Raw genomic sequence first — 18,203 nt, forward strand, 5'->3', positions numbered from 1 at the left:
TGAATTAATGACCTTAGACTATTGATATATTATGTTATTGTTTTGATAAACTAATGACGTTAGAGTATTGATATATCGTGTTATTGTTAAGAGTCTTGATACAGTCTCATGTTGTACATGTGATAACCCAATTGCAAATTATTTTGCCATTTATTTATTTATTTTGCAATGATCACCTTTTTCCTTAGTATAAAAATTCCCTTTAAGACTTTATAATACGCAAAATCATAATTTTCAAAGATGTAACGATGACGAGTAATGTAAGACCATTTGCACAATCAAATAAATAAAAAAAAAGGGGAGTTGCAACACTATGCAATCTCGAAAGTTAATGATTAGAAAAACAAGACCAGTAACTCAAAGAGTTCTAAAGATTTAAATAGATGTTATTACACCACATAGCAAAAATGCAAATTACAATTGCCAATTACACTCTTTATATATATATATATATATATCTTAACTATAAAATAAAATAACCTCACATTTTCCACCGTTATTGCATACTTTTTTTTTTATCAACAAAGAAAATTATATAACAAAGAGGATAACAAGTACAAATAGTACTTAATATTAACACAGTCGGATAAGAACTAATGTAAAAAGAAATAAAATACTCAACTTGAATCATAACCCCACACATATAAATCCATCCTGCATAAAAAAGCAAAGTATGCAAAAAGGAAGCATTAATAATCGCATACGTTGTTTTTTCTTGAAGCTCTAAATCTCTAATTTTACATATCGTAAAAATTTGGGGTCTTTTTGAAGAGAGAAAAAAGAAAGAAAGAAGACAAACACTAAAAAAAATACATTATCAAAGTGATTCCAAAAATTAGTTTGTCACATGGTCAATATGCAGGAACCAACAAGACATCTAACATGCCACATTGACATACGATTGTCTTCAATTTTAAAAACCAAGTTGTAACTGAATGTGGATGTCAATATGACACTTAATATGCCACATCAATGTATCTATGTTAGTGAATTTAGTTTATCGATAGGGTGATGAAAGATCTAACTTAACCAACAATATCTTCATTTTCAATGATTATTTTTTATTTTAATAATTTTAAGAGCTTTTTTTTACAACAATAATTTTAAGAGCTAAATTGGCACTTTCATTACGATTCAAAGAATAAAATAATGATCCATTTATTTGTTGTTATATTAATCCTTTTTATTAATATAAATTTATGAAAGATAGATATAAATTAATGTAAATATTAAATAATAGTTTAACTGACTTAAAAGCTTCTGTAATTCTGTCAACCCAAAAAAAAAAACTTTTGTAATACTTTTATATATAATACACATAGATAAATAAATTAATTTGTAACTGTACATATAAATAAACTTGTTTAGGTTTTCTCATGAAGACATTAGGTTCAATTCATACTTCATAGAAACCAAAAGAGTTGGGGGGAAAACTGCAAAGCAGCATAGTATCTTTCTGATTTCTGACTCCCAAGACATATTTTCTCTTTTATTCTGTTCTTATTGTTGGATATTCTTGATACATAAAAGTTATTCCCGAGCCTAATTAATCTTAGTCAAATTCAGCGATATTCTACTTTTTTTATTCTTCTCATTTTTTCAAGACTTGAACTTTAAATATTGTTCATGAGCTAAAATTCTTTATCACTTAAACTAATCAACAATAGTTTTTATTCCTTTCTTTCATAGAGCAAAACTAATCAACATTAGTCTTTATTCCTTTCTTATAATTCGTTTTTTCCCAAGTGGTCGTACTGCATTGACTTTCCCAAGTTGAGGAGCACCAACAATTTGAAGCCGAAATTATGCTTGTTCTCATGGCGAATTCGGGATTGAAGATAAGCATATTCCCCGCGTGATTAGTGGAAAACTTACATCACAGTTTGTGCTTTGGAAAAGCTTTGGGTCAAAACATTGCAAGTAGTTGAAACTTCAAAGATGGATGTAATAATATTCACAAACATGGATGAATAGCTTATTCTTGCTTAATCGCTTTCTAGGACATGCTTCGGAGGGGAACGCGTTAAGAAATTATGAAAAATCTTATAAAAATATTACATTGTTTGTCCTTTAAGAATGAAAAGTAGGTCAGACCCGTCTATGATTTAGAGATGTTATGACAAAATATAACTTTGAATAAATTATCATGAATGCTAGTTAATTTATATTTTAAAGCAATTTATTATACACGAGTTAAATTCAGTTCTTATAAAATCTCACATTTTTTTTTATCTTGATGTTAAATTATCATGATGCTAACCCTTACATAAACTTGTAGTTTAAGTCTTTTTTTTTTTTTTTTTTATAAGAGTCAAGCCGGACTTTTAAAAAAATTTACGACAAACAAGTCAAAAGCATAATATATTTTAAATACATATATACATGTCTCCATATTAGTGAAATATTGTCCGTTTTGGGCTCAAGCCCTCACGGTTTTGCTTTTGGATATCAAGACAATTGTGTGTATATAAACTCATGACCATCCTCTTGTTTGAACGATGTGGGACTTTGCTTGCATCCCAACAAGTGCTCACTCACGCTCAGAGTGCTACACACCTCCTAACCCAACTTTCGACACAAGGGATCCCAAACTTGGATCCACCTGCCAACCATCATACTCGTTGAGCCACCTGCCGCTTCTCATGATAGCGAGACACGACTCCTAACTCGACTTTCGCCACAAGGGATCCTCAAACAAAGGATGAAACACATACTCGTTGAGCCGGTCACCTGATCAAACCATCAGCTCTGATGCCACTTGTTGTGCACCGGGGGTTATCACACATATACACATGTCTCCACATTGGTAAGATATTGTCCGCTTTGGGCTCAAACCCTCACGGTTTTGCTTTTGGACACCAGTCAAAAGGTCTCTCAACTAATGAAGTCAATTGTACGTATATAAACTCATGATCATCTTCTTGTTTGAACGATATGAGACTTTGCTTGCATCCCAACAAAGTCTAACATACTTTAATCATTTTCACCCCTTAATTGGCCTATTTTGTCATCAAATTACCCAATAAATTTTTTTTTCCTTTTTCAAAACCTGTTAACCATAGGTTGATGAAGAATGGTTTTTGTAATTTAAAAAAAGCTTAATGCATAATGTTAGCTATATATGTTAGAAAACGCAATAATAAATTTTACTCTCTAAATAATTTTTTTTTAGAAAAAATTTATTTAGAAAAATCACAAATATGTATTTTGCAAAAAAGATATTGCAAAGGTTTGTGTGATTGACATTCCTTTTGGTTGGATCTGTTCACTTTCCCTTTGTCAGGCTTTCAGCATTAGAAGCATTCTAGTATATGAACCATTATACCAAGAATTAGAAGCAAAACAAAAACGAAGCTACAGGCTAATAACTTTTGTTTTCGTATCAAGAAGCGTTCAAGTTTATTGATGATTTTGGAAAACTCATTCAAAAGGAAGGTTCTCTTGATGAATTAAGAAACGCATCTAGCTGTCAGAAAATATGATTCTTGGCTGTTGCTTCCTCCGATTTTCATATTTATAACAAATGTTATAAAAATTAAATTGAAGATATCTACCAATAAAATAAATTTTAAAAATAAATAATTAATAATTAATCTTGAAGCATATACATATATATATACACATTACATATATATTATAATTTAAACTTAAGACTTTAGGTATATTACTCCAATCAACTCTCATTATCAAATGGTCATGGTGGTTTAAATATAGCTTAATTTTATTAAAATTGTAACTAAATTATAATTAAATAATATCCAAAGAAAAAATATAACCGATTGAAGGCATGAGTATTGAGTATGACCGCATGAACCAACAAGTCTTAGTATAAATTCTAAAGATTGCTTATAGCCACACATTATAAATCTATAACTTCAGTTCACTTCCTTCCAATTCCATGCGTGCAAAGTGCCACTATTGAGGACAAAGTGCTTTCATCTATCTTGTATATTTGGTACATTTTTCCCCCTCTTTTCAAGAATCATTTTTTTCTTCTATTTTCTTTAAAAGCTGAAAAGTTTATCCCGAAATTATCCCATATGCATAATAATTATTATTTATCACACGAGGAAGCAAAAGAAAGCATAATATAACCAGCTAGCTTCCATGACCACAATGAAATTAGAATTAAGGCCCTATTAATTTAAAAAGTAGGGAGTTTTTTTTATAAAAAAATCAACATTTAATTTTTTATAATTCATTTATAACAAATATAATTACAAACAATATTCGAGACGTTAAATTTAGTCCGCACAATATATAATTCTAAATTCCTTGAACTGCATGACATTATTATATGAAAATTGATCCATTAAAGAATGATATATTAGTAACATATGTCCATTTGCATAAATTAAAAGTAGATTCAGTTTTCTCAATATCTGTATGTATCTATCTATCCATTATATATATATATATATATATATATATATATATATATATATATATATATATATATATATATATATATATATATATTAAAATCTAGCCACGTAAATGATACTAGACAACTGATTCAATCCACACAAATTGTATTAAGGTTTTAACATTCTGATAAATATTGAAATGGGACTTCATCAGATTTTGTGAGAGAAAATGAGAAGAATTATTATTTTATGTGGAGGAACATTAGTGGCACATTTGTAACAATTATTTTTAACAATTTTTATTATTTGTCAAAATTTAAACTTATAAAATCATTAATAAAACTTGTTCAATGAGAATAACAATTTTTTATTATTTTCAATTTATAATAAAGCATGTTCAACATAATACTTCCTCATTCTATAATTAGTCAATATTATCAGACAAATCATTAATGTGTGCATTATAAAAGTTAGAAATTTTGCTTTAAATAAGTATTGAACTCAGGTCCTATAAATTTCTAAAAGATAAATAAATTATTACACTAACATGTTTTTGATTATTAAATATAAGAAAAATATTTTTTATACTATATAAATAATTTAAAATATATTTAATAATATATTAATTTATGTAATTCAACTAATGACTTACTGACTTAATATCCAATTCAAGTCAATCACTAATTCAACTATGATAATATTAATAATAAATATTTTTTTAAATTATTTTACACGCATGAAAAAAAAATTAATATTAATTTTACAAAATTAACCATGTCATTAATATTCCTTACTAAAAATAATGCAATACAACATTCTAAAAATACTATTAAAAGTATAAATGATAAATAAATAATTAATATTACATTAAAAATTTAAAATGACTTATTTTTTCTTTTACCCGACACTTATCATGAAATAAGATTTTGTACACACTACACAAATCCTCCACTATTACATTGTTTTTTTAAATGACAAGTGATGTGAAAAAAAAAGAAGGAAAGAAAAAAAGAGATACAAAGAAAATGAGAATAAAAGTGATATAAAAGAAAAAGTGAATGGATAATTATAATTTTTCTTACTTTTCAGCCTTACATTTTTTTAGAATAATAAAATATGTGAACGTTAAAAAATGTACAAGACATCAATCTAGAACCATCTTCTTCAACTACTTCCATCACATATGTACAAGATATATATTTGGAAATATCAAGTAGAAGGCTTTGTAAGCATTAAGGTTAGCCTAGTCATTGGATAAGGCGGGATTGAAGTAATAGAAGCATGAGAACTTAGGTTCAATTCTCATTGCGACCATCTTTATAATATTTTCTATCTGAACCAAAAAAAAAATATATATATATATAGAAGACTTTGCCAAAAGATCATCAATCAAATTGTCAGAAAGGGGCCAAAAGATATTATAAAATATTGAGACGAATTTATTACACAATGATTTTATTATTCACAATGTAGCAATACACTTCTAATAACAAAGACATGAATACAAGGCGAAGTTATAAATGAAAAAGGTACTAGTATGTGGTTTGTGGTGGTGTGTGTGGGGCCGGGGGGGAGCAAATCATTATTTGGCAGCAAACACCAGTTTTGGTGTTTCAGTCATCGATTTTCCTCATAAATGAATGAGGTACGAGCATTTGGAGAATTACTTACTGGATCAAAGAAATAAGTAACATTGTCTCCCTCTAGGGAAGTGAGCAAAGACGTGAATACAAGGCCAAGTTTTCCACATCAGATTATGAAATGAGAGAGCGAGGAAGAACTTTATATGGGTTGAGTATGTGATTGGGGTCCAGCAAATTCTTGATTGAAGCCATCAGTTGCACCTGTCCAATTTGATACTAGTTTAGACATTCAATTCACAAGTTTACATTCTCAAACTTCTACTTGAGTCAATAATAAACATACAGTTTCGCCAGATTTGCTGTAGAAAATCTCGTTAGCTTTCATTAGTCCCACACCATGCTCTGCGCTAATACTACCACGGTGCTTAGATGTCCATTCATATACAAAGGGTTCAATTTGCGACAAAATCTGCAAATTTTAATACTTATAAATTATAATGTTACAAAAAGAATAATTTCATAACCAAACAGCTTTTTTGAGTTTACTGGAGCTACCTTGTCATCATATTGAGGAGTAGAAATATTTAAATGCAAATTACTATCTCCAAGGTGACCATATCCAATTACATTAGCCGTATTACCTACAGTTCAAAAATAAATAAATAAAATGCAAAATCGTGATCAATTATGCATGATTGTGATACAACAGATAACATATATTCCATAAAAGCCTCAAGTATGCATAGACTTTCTAGGACACAAATAAAGAACTTAAGCATAAACTTAGCATAGCCCTTTTCTGCTAATTTCCTATCTGAACTATACCACAAACTTGGAGAAACAAAAATATAGCAACTAAATGGCAACGTTAGCCAGTTCCTTACCTAGTCTAGAGCGCATTTCTTCAACAAGATTGTACATTTGTTCAACAGGTATTGATAAATCATACTTGTAAACAGCTCCTGCTCTCATCAATGCCTCTGATATACCCTGAAATCATTAGATAACATCTAATATAACCAAATTCTACAATAGTATTCTCATAGAAAACCATTAAAGTTTTTCATGTTAAAATGAAATTTTAATTACTGATGACAAATCATTGTTGAATAATAAACAGAGGAAATAGCACTTATGAGGGGGGAAATGTGTAAAAACATTGTCATTCTATGTTCAAACTTCAAACATCTAATTATTTTGTCAATGTCAATATACTGAGGAGAAATGTCTGTAGTGTGTAAAACAAGCAAATGGTCTATACTGAAAAAGCATCCACGAGAGCCTAGTGGTGACAGCAGAAATCAGAATAAATATGATCATTGATCAACTACCTCATAAAAATGAAAACGAATCATATGAGCAAATTTAGCAGTTCATACCAAATAAAGAGTAAAAGTATGAAACCATGAAGTTTAAATTGAAACCTTCTCTAAGGATAAAGCAGCAAGTACAGCCTTAGTAATCAAGGAGGCGGATAAGAGCATGTAGATAACAAAAACTTCAATATGACATTGGTATAAAAATTCCAAATAGGTGTATAGCTGACCTAACATGGTCCAGCTTGTTGATTTTAAAAAAACGTAAGTATGAATTCATAAGAGGTAAAAACACTGACTACAAAATTTGGAAAATCAGCCCAGAGAAATAAGGTCACTAGCAAAGCATGGCTGAGATACAGAGAGATAAAGTATTTTTCCAAAAAAGAATCATTGAGTGAAAAATGTCAACCTCACGTAGATGCCAAAAAGATGATGCTTGGTTTATGTCTTGAGCAAGAACACCATCAGATATCAATTCATTTTCCATGGAGCCAAGTAGAAACGCTTCAAGCTTTTGTCTGGAGGTATCAAAATAAAATGTGACATCATATATGAAGGGACTTAATTACATACTCAGAATTGATAACTAAAAAAGACAGTTAAGGAACATGTTCAAGCAAATTTTAAGGTTCATAGCATAGAATACTTCATTTGGATAAACTCAGGATGCTTTAGTGAAATGATAGAGGAAGATATTTGAAATTTAATAAACCCTGAAACACATTCTACCACCCAACCCCTAAAAAAATTGAAGTAGCTGGTGCATATTTTTAATGCCAGCAGAAGCCTGAGATGAAGAAGGAACAAAATGCAGCATTGAACAAATCCATTAATATACCAAATTACACTAGTCTCTGTTGAGGATTGCTAGTTACAAATTAAATAGAGGTATATAATTGATCAAAATTCAAAACAGCGGAAGTCAAAGTAATTTACTACGGTAAAATGATAAAGTCCACCAAGTTAAAATGCAAGCACTTTATTCACACACGCACACAAAATTGCAAGGACTTATTACTTGTCAGAAGATTCATCACTGCCTGTTGTCTCAATCAAAACATAATAGTCATGCAACGTGGGTAATGGATTTCGTGCACCTTCCAGGTGATTTAAAACCTGTCAGAAGTCCAATCAGATCAGGATGACTATGTCCCAACCAAGGGGAAAAGAAAATGAAGTTACAAAGTTTTAATAATTTTCTCGGTAGCAGGACCTAGGTTTCTATACGAGTAATTTGTAAGTATCCAGAATAAATAAATAAATCTAAACTAAGAGAGATGTTATGATTGGTGAAAATTCTAAACATAGCAATGATTAGTAAATAGTAATTCATGTAAAGTTCATAATGAATTCCATGACAATTTAGCCATCTGGTACACTATCATTTGCACATCAATTTCTATGATGCAGGATTGCGACACTATAATTTGCACTCTTGTACAGGGGTATCCGGTAATACCAAGCATAAAGTTAACACCAAACATAAAAGTTAGATGAAGTTTTAGCATATGAGTATGCATCAAGACAACTTCAATGCATTATAAGCAGCAATCATCACACCATATTAATTATATCACAAAATATCACTTGAGGTTACCAAATTCATAGACTGGCCATCTAGAAATTCAAATGCAGACAAAATCTCCCCAAGTTTCCTTTTTGCTTCCTGTAGTAGTTTCTGATAAACACAGAAAAAAATAAAATAAAATAATCTGATAAGATGAATTCCTATTTCATGCTGAAAACAAAAGTGACAATAAAAATTTCAGATAATTTTTACTTTTTTAGCAGTATAAATCATTAAAAAAGATAAACCAGGCAAAAAGAGTACAATACATAAGCTTAGACAAGAATTTCACCTAATTGGTAACAGAAAGTTCCTATATAGTTTAATATCTTGTCATTAGAGACCTATTTTCACCTTGCTTATTCAGAGCTACTAGTGGTAAGATGATGATAAGAAAATTAAAATGAATTTGAAAGTTGAGGATGTGTTAAGTATAAAAAAGTATCCTGTTTTCATCTCATGATTTCAAATTTATAGGAAAAATGGTGAAAACAACAAAATACTAATTTTACCAATTCTTGAACAAATCATTGAAAACAAAAAGGCCTTTTTGTAATTATTTGTGAAAACATGAAATAGAAAACGAGAACATTTTCTCTAACCAAATAGGCACTAGGGTCCTCATTAATGAAAAAGGAAAAGAAAAAATATATATTATGCTTCCCAATCACTCTGTATAATATTTATCAAAATCATATAAAGGGCAATCAATTTAGGTAACACATAGAAGTGACTAAAGCAATGCAGCACCAGAATAAAACATCAATTAGTTTAAGAAATTCCATAAGCAATTTTTTTTTAATATTATTTATAGAATGAGTTCAATGGGATCATTGATCATACCTGACAGCTGCTATAATCTTTGCATGCAAGAAAAGCCACATTTACAGAAGATAACTTTGGTGGGGTAAGTATTGAAACCTTAGTAACAATTCCCAAGGAACCTTCACTTCCTACATCATTGGTAAGTTAATTTACAATCAGATTATCTACTTGTTTCCAAACTTCAATTGTTGTTCACTACATACCTATAAATAGATGTTTCAAATCATAGCCAGTATTATCTTTGCGCAGTGTCTTAAGCATGTCAAGTACAGTACCATTTGCTAGAACAGCTTCAACACCTGCCAGGCAATCAGAAGTTTGCTTCAGAATAAATTTAGTATAATTGGAAGAAAAAAAAATGGATTAACAATGCCACCCAAGTTTGCAATATATCAAGCAACTCTTTGTGCTTTTATACTCCAACCTGAAATCGATTCCACCTTTCAACCAGACTCCATACCAGAAACGATTAGTGAATACAATCATCTAGCAGTGATGCACTGATTTTAGAAGTACTAAATTCAGATGATATAGAAAAACAAGCAAAAGTTAACCTGTTTGAATCATCACGTTTAATGAATTAAAACTATTTTCTTACCAAGTACATTTCCATGAAGGGATCCATAACGAACAAGACGCAACCCACCGGCATTAGTTGAAACATTTCCACCAATCTGGCAACTACCTTTTGCACCTAAGTCTAGTGGCATAATAAATCTGAATGAAAAGTGTACACAATTTAAATACAGAAAGCATATATCAAAGCTATGAGTTTTAAATCTTAAACGGGCAAAGAAAGGGCAACTGATCATCTAAAATTTTGAAGACATGAGTTATGACACTGCACTTGCACCAGCACTACTCAGAACTTCAAGAAAATAACAAACCAAAGAGAACCCACAGTTCTGCTTCAGAATTATTACTTCAAAATAGGGAAGAAAAACAATTACTCCTTCCACCCTACAATAATTGCAGTTTAAGGTTTCTATACATAGATTAAGGATAACAATAAATATATCACTTTTTGATATAATTTTACTAAAATAGTTCAATCTTTCAATAAATGCATTACTCAATTGTGGTAGTTGAAGAATTTATAAAGGGGTAAATTAAGAAAAAAGTAGTTAATATTACATTGAAAAGTGAGAACATTATTCATTTTTGAACTTTTTCTAAATGTTAAAACTGCAATCATTGCAGGATAGAGACGGTAGTTTGCTACTATCGTTAACAGTAGCCGGCATAAGATTTCTCAAATTTTAAAATAAATAGATAAAAACTTTATTTACAGTTCTATGAAATTGATCCAAATTATAATAACTTTATAAACTGAAAAGGATTACCCTTCATTGTCCAGGAATGATATTATATTTTCCAATATGCACCCAGCTTCACATACCAATATTCCACTAACCTAAAAAAGACATCGGCAGAAACTTCAGAATTAAATATACAAACCAGCCATTTTAACATTTGAATCGTCTTTAATTCCATTGAGACAATTAATGAAAATTTGATGCAAATGGTTGTTGCAAGGTGACTAGCAGAATTAGATATCGTTTGCTCTTAAGAGGAGAAACTGTTGCATTGAGCTTTGCTGCATATGGGTGTTTGTGAATGATGATTCACATAGTTTTGCTTAATTTTTATACAGATACAATTTTCCAGCTGTATATGGGTGTTTGTGAATCGTGATTCACATAGTTTTGCTTAATTTTTAAGCAGAAACTGTATAGGGAGAATCTTGTTTTTAGGAATAGTTTGTTTTTTAATATGGTCACGTAAGTTATACGTGGACTAAGTTTTATGTATTCTGTTTGGCTATATAATAGCCTTCTTTGAAGAAATAAAGCAATTTCAGTTTTGCACCAGAATATCCATATACTCTTCAAACTGGTATCAGAGCTCCACGGGGCCTGATACACAAGCTGCAGCTTATCAGTGAAAACCACAAAGTTTGAGAATGGAAAGCGAGAAACTATCCACCAAAATCCCTTACTTTGATGGTCAACACTATGACCATTGGAGTGAATTAATGGAAAATCTACTCTGTGCCAAGGGACTTTGGAACTTGGTCAAGACTGGTGTTGAGGAGCCGGTGGAGGGCACAACTCTGACTAATGAACAGTTGGAAAAGTTGGAGAAATCCAGACGTGCGGATCATCAGGTAAAGCATTACCTTTTCCGAGCTATTGATCGAACTATTTTCGAACAAATTTTGGACAGGAGTACGTCCAAAATTGTTTGGGATTCATTGAAACGTAAATTTGGAGGAAATGCACGCGTAAAGAAATCCATGCTTAATGCATTGAGACGGGAGTTTGAGGTACTGGAAATGATAGACACCGAAACCATAACAGAATATTTTGCTCGGGTAATGACAGTGGCCAACAAGATGCGCAGCAATGGAGAAAATATGCCTGACTCCAAGGTGGTTGAAAAAATACTTCGCACTTTGACAGATCGTTTCACTTATGTGGTGGTCTCGATTGAGGAATCACAGGACACAGAGGCCATGTCCATTGACGAACTACAAAGTTCCTTGGTGGTACATGAGCAAAAGTTTAAACGAATCACCCGAGATGATGAGCAAGTACTCACGTCAGAAAGCAATCGAGGTAGAGGTCGAGGAAAAGGTAGAGGGTCCAACCAAGGTCGTGGACGTGGTAGCGGAAGACAGTCTTTCTCAAAGGCAAATGTGGAATGCTTCAAATGCCACAAATTGGGTCATTTCCAGTATGAATGTCCGCAATGGCACAAAGAGGCAAATTATGCAGAAGTAGATGACACAGAAGAGCTGCTCTTGATGGCTACCATCGACAAAGGAGTCAACAAGAAGGCCGCATGGTTTTTGGATTCCGGGTGTTCTAATCACATGTGTGGTGATAAAGGTGCTTTCGTCAAATTGGTGTCTGAGGCTAAACATTTTGTCAAATGTGGCAATGACTCTCAAATGACTGTTGTTGGCACAGGAAGTGTCAGATTAGTCTTTAATGGCACTGCTTTTCTGCTACGAGATGTATATTATGTCCCTGAGCTTCACAAAAATTTGTTAAGCATTGGGCAGTTGCAGGAAAAGGGTCTTTCCATTCTCATAAAGAATGGAAAATGCAATATCTATCATCCATCTAAAGGTTTGATTGCTCACACAAATATGAGCACAAATCGTATGTTCATTCTATTTGATGAAAGTTTCATCATTCCTTCTTCTACTAAAGAATGTTTACATACCTCCTCTGATCTCACTTACCTCTGGCATTGGAGGTTTGGTCACCTACACTACAAAGGCTTGAAGACTCTACAAACACGGAACATGGTACATGGTTTACCGACACTTGATTCCTTAGGTGTTGTATGTCCTGACTGCTTCACTGGCAAACAGCATCGAACTCCAATTCCTAAGACAAGCAAATGGCATGCTAGCACCGTCTTGGAGCTCATACATGCAGACATTTGTGGACCCATAGAACCCACCTCCAATAGTGGAAAACGATATTTCTTAAGCCTCATTGATGATTATAGCCGTAAAGGTTGGGTGTATTTGCTTTCTGAAAAATCTGAAGCTTTCGAATGTTTCAAGTCATACAAGAACATGGTGGAAAAGGAAGTCGGAGCGTTCATCAAATGTCTACGAACAGATAGAGGAGGAGAGTTTAATTCTCTTGCGTTCAAATCGTTTTGTGATGAAAATGGTATAAAACGACAACTTACCACAGCCTACACGCCACATCAAAACGGAGTCGCTGAACGCAAAAATAGGACTGTTATGAACATGGTAAGGTGTATGCTCTCAGCCAAAAATGTTCCTAAATCCTTTTGGCCTGAAGCAGTGAATTGGGCATTTTATTTGTTAAATCGTTGTCCCACACATGCCGTGAAAAATATCACACCACAAGAAGCTTGGAGTGGAATCAAGCCTTCTGTCAAACACCTACGAGTTTGGGGTTGCTTAGCTCACGTGCACATACCAGATGCCACACGAGGTAAACTTGATGATAAAAGCTTTCCTTGTATTATGCTAGGTGTTAGTGATGAATCCAAAGGTTACGCTTATTTGATCCTAAAACCAAGAGAATTGTGATTAGTAAAGATGTCTTGTTTGAGGAAGAAAAGAGTTGGCACTGGGGTACAAATTATAAACAACAAATTGAAACTAAATTGATGTGGGGTGATGATGAACCCCATAGTGATGACAGTGAGCAGGAAAACAGTGATAAGAATACTGGAAATTTGTTTGAGGAAGACATGGAGCTCGAGAGTGATGGTGAAACCAATGAAGTTCAACACAGAGAGAGGCGGCAGCCAACTTGGATGGGAGATTTTGTTAGTGGTGAAGGTTTAAGTGAAGAAGAAGAAGCTGAGGCAACAGCTTACATGGTTCAAAATGTCACCGGTGATGACCCGATTCTGTTTGAAGAAGCTGTCCAACATGCAAAATGGAGAGAAGCTATGGATAGTGAAATACAATCAATTGAAAAGAATCAAACCTGGGAACTAATGGATCTACCAGCTGGAGCAAAAACAATAGGAGTTAAATGGGTTTACAAGACAAAATTGAATGAGTTGGGAGAAGTTGATAAGTATAAAGCAAGGTTAGTAGCTAAGGGATATTCACAACAACATGGAATTGATTTCTCTGAAGTATTTGCTCCTGTTGCACGCATGGACACAGTGCGACTGGTTGTGGCTCTTGCAGCATGCAAAGGGTGGAACATCTTTCAACTAGATGTCAAATCTGCATTCTTGCATGGAGTGTTGAATGAAGATGTGTACGTTGAGCAACCAAAGGGATATGTGAAAAAGGGGAAAGAGCACAAGGTTTACAAGCTACATAAAGCTTTGTATGGTCTAAAACAAGCACCCAGAGCTTGGTTTAGCCGGATAGAAGCACATTTCATGCAGGATGGCTTTCAAAAATGCCCAAGTGAAGAAACCTTGTTCATCAAAAAGGACACCGAAAGGAACATATTAATCGTCAGCATTTATGTTGATGATCTGATGTATACCGGCAATAATGTGAGTATGATGATTAATTTCAAGAAGTGTATGATGCAGGTTTTTGATATGACTGATTTAGGAAAGATGAGATTCTTTCTTGGCATTGAGGTCTTACAAAATCCAGGAGGAATATTTTTGTGTCAATAGAAATATGCCAATGATGTTCTGAAAAGATTCGCAATGACTGAAAGCAAACCTGTGAAGAGTCCAATTGTCCCAGGGAGTAAGCTTAATAAGGATGTTGATGGTGCCATTGTGGATAACATTTACTTCAAACAGATTGTGGGAAGTTTAATGTATCTGACGGCTACACGGCCAGATATCATGTTCAGTGTGAGTTTAATTAGCAGATACATGTCCAAACCAACTGAGTTACACCTACAAGCGGCTAAAAGAATCTTACGGTATCTAAAGGGAACTACCAGTTATGGAATATTTTACAGGAAAGGAGGGGAAGAAAATCTGCTTGCATTTACAGATTCTGATTATGCAGGAGATGAGGATGATTCTAAGAGCACATCTGGTTATGTGTTCTTATTCGGTTCAGGAGCAGTGTCATGGATATCCAAGAAACAACCAATTGTTACTCTTTCAAGTACAGAGGCAGAGTTTGTAGCTGCTGCTGCCAGCGCCTGTCAAGCAATATGGATGAGAAGAGTTTTGAGATTTTTAACTCATTCACAAGACAACACCCTTATCATGTGTGATAACAGTTCAACTATTAAACTTTCCAAAAATCCAGTTATGCATGGAAGAAGTAAGCATATCAGAGTGCGTTTTCATTTTTTAAGGGATCTTGTGAAAGATAGAGAAATTGAGTTGGTACACTGTGGAACTCAGGAACAAGTTGCAGATTTAATGACTAAAGCCTTGAAATTTGAGGCTGTCCAGAAGCTCAGAAAGAAGATGGGAATGTTTGATCTTGCTGAAATAAACTAATTGCATTTTGCAGTCAGTTTAAGGGAGGGAATGAAACGGTTTTTTATTGTTTAAAGTTGTTCTTGTTTCTGTTTAATAAATCCCGATGTATAGGGAGAATCTTGTTTTTAGGAATAGTTTGTTTTTTAATATGGTCACGTAAGTTATACGTGGACTAAGTTTTATGTATTCTGTTTGGCTATATAATAGCCTTCTTTGAAGAAATAAAGCAATTTCAGTTTTGCACCAGAATATCCATATACTCTTGAGAAACAACTTTTCATCTACAAGCTCTATCTGCAGTATGTTGATTATTTTTATGAACAAAAGGCTGAAAGATAGGAAAGTGTTAATTTATTAATAAATTAATATAAGAAAGATATAATGATTCTATTTTTCACGATGCAAATGCTGTACAGCAGTGCTCAACAAAAATATATATTAAGTTCTCAAAACAATTAATATAAAATCCAAACAAAGCAGAGAGACAAAACAAGCACACAAGACGAAAGGGGGAGCTCATAAGTTATAACAAATAAGCCTTTCAAGCAGTAAATGGTCTACCTTGTCGAAAGATATGATCTTATTCATAGAACTAAGACTTACAATCACCTGCAACATCATATTATAAGAAAGTTGTTAATAATCACATAATAACCAGTTTGTTTTTTTTTTTTTAATAAATTGAAAGTTGAACTTGAACCCTTGTGAATGGATAAAAGGGTATACTTCATCAAAGACAGGCACACTTCCTCCTACAAGACCAGTGTTTCCACCTTGTGGAACAACAGCCAAGCTTCTGGAATCACAATATTTGAGAATCTGAGAAACCTGCAAAATAAAACATTCGAAAAAGTCAATTAAAAAAAGAAAACACAAAAGGGGCCAAAGTCCAAAAGGGTAATCGTTCACGACTTCATTCTATTCAACAAAGTAAAAATAAATAAATAAATAAACGAACCTGCTCTGTGGTCTTAGGTTGTAGCAAAAGCCTACTGGAGCCTTTGTATTTATGCATCCAATCAATGTTGGCAGCGACAAGCTTATCCTCATCTTGTACAACATTTTTGGCGCCCAATATACCCTCGAAGTATCGAACATCATCATCATTCAACTTTGAGAATCTGGGGTTCCTTTGAACAAGCCCAGCCATAGAACCATAACACTTTTGCTGAATTCCAACACCCCATTTTGTGGTTTGGGCGAAATTTCCCAAAGGGTTGAAAAAGGAGGGAACTTGATGATAATCCGGGCGAACGACGTCGTTGCATTTGTCATGTAACGTGAAACGAGAAGACGGCGTTGCAGAAGGGAGAAGGGTAGGGCGATGGAGGGAGCGTAAGAGGAAGGCGAGTGTGGCTCTGGTGTTGTGTTTGGGCATTGTTTCGCTTGGGACAGGGTAGGTAGGTGGGTTGCGATGAACGGTAAGAGTGGAGGTGCACGAAGCCAAGTTGGTTACGTAACGTTACTTTGGAATGAATATGGAAAGAGAAGGTAGGTAGTGTATGCTTTTAAGTTTTAATATATTGTGCAAGGTTGTAGGTTCCGGTGTTCTGTTCTGCCACACCTCCAGGTGGACCACTGTGAAGAACAGAAGAATATTGAAATTTAACCCCTCTTCCCTCAATACCTCTTTTAACATGACAAACTTTTACATCGTTTCCATGGTTTCTTATTTAAGCATTCAGATTCCATTTTTGGTTTAAGTATCAACTTCAAATCGATACATCTGGTAGAATGAAATTATAAAATCATTTATTTTTTTTTTTACATAAAAATGATAGTTAAGAAATAGTGGTGGTAAGGGATGTCAAATCTATATCCTTCAAAATGCAAGCTCGAGACAAACTTAAAATCATTTGTGTTAACTCGTTATAACATTTTTTATTTATATTTTTAACATTCTAAAACGTTATAATGTTTTCACATTCTAAAGCGTTATTATGTGACTTTTTTTTTCTTTAAATAAGACCAACTATTTTTAAGTTTTTAATAAAATGTATCGTTACATATTAAAAAATTTAACACACTTGATCAGTTGGTTTTAATTGAATGAGAAGATCTATATTACATTGTTTTAGAAAATTAAAAAATTAAATCAAACATTTTGATAATAAAGTCTGGATTAAATAATTTAAATTAATTAAGAAGCTAAAAATGTAATTTAGTAATAAAAATATTACGTGACATAAGTCATTTTATATATATATATATATATATATATATATATATATATATATATATTATTTTTTATTTTTTATTTTTTTTGTAGTACCTTAGATGCTATTCTTTCTCCACTAAAGTATTCCCAGAAGGAGAACTTTGGCAGTGTAATAGAATCTCCATAGTTTCTTTACGTGGAAGACACTGTCATTTATAATTTTTAATCAAACTTGAAAAATTCTTTTAAAATTTTCAACTTTTTTAAAATTATGATCTAAATGAAATATTTACTATTAAAAAATTGGGATAATATAAATTGACTTTTGGCCCTTTACCTTAATACATGATTGTTTAACAAAAATTATCAAGGAATTAAGATTATTCTTAAACAACCTATATTTTCTCACCTAAGAAATTAGGGTTTAAATATAATTATAGGTTGTCGAATTAACTGTTGAAGGAA

The 18,203-nt window shown here is 32.5% G+C and overlaps 1 protein-coding gene across 1 annotated transcript; it reads right to left on the reverse strand.

Annotated features, from left to right (window-relative positions):
• Positions 1 to 5,761: 5,761 nt before the first annotated feature.
• Positions 5,762 to 17,196, reverse strand: D2HGDH (FAD-linked oxidases family protein). Its single transcript, XM_020360823.3, has 14 exons — positions 16,539 to 17,196; positions 16,307 to 16,408; positions 16,142 to 16,189; positions 11,005 to 11,075; positions 10,260 to 10,378; positions 9,865 to 9,960; positions 9,680 to 9,789; positions 8,867 to 8,947; positions 8,288 to 8,385; positions 7,679 to 7,787; positions 6,835 to 6,940; positions 6,506 to 6,591; positions 6,294 to 6,419; positions 5,762 to 6,211 (listed from the first exon to the last, which is right to left on the reverse strand). The coding sequence occupies exons 1-14, from the start codon at positions 16,956 to 16,958 to the stop codon at positions 6,122 to 6,124; spliced, it is 1,662 nt and encodes a 553-aa protein (XP_020216412.1). The 5' UTR covers positions 16,959 to 17,196; the 3' UTR covers positions 5,762 to 6,121.
• Between the last annotated feature and the right edge of the window lie 1,007 nt (positions 17,197 to 18,203).

Source organism: Cajanus cajan, chromosome 11, assembly GCF_000230855.2.
Source record: "Cajanus cajan strain Asha chromosome 11, NIPB_CcT2T_4, whole genome shotgun sequence".
NCBI lineage: Eukaryota > Viridiplantae > Streptophyta > Magnoliopsida > Fabales > Fabaceae > Cajanus > Cajanus cajan.

What these genes read in the sequence shown, in the direction of transcription:
- D2HGDH (XM_020360823.3), bottom strand. Translation starts at nt 16,958, where the DNA reads ATGCCCAAACACAACACCAGAGCCACACTCGCCTTCCTCTTACGCTCC. An exon ending in AAGATTATAGCAGCTGTCAG is followed by an intron (nt 8,948 to 9,679) that starts GTATGATCAATG and finishes TGTGTTTATCAG; the next exon opens with AAACTACTACAGGAAGCAAA. An exon ending in AGAAATGCGCTCTAGACTAG is followed by an intron (nt 6,592 to 6,834) that starts GTAAGGAACTGG and finishes TTTGAACTGTAG; the next exon opens with GTAATACGGCTAATGTAATT.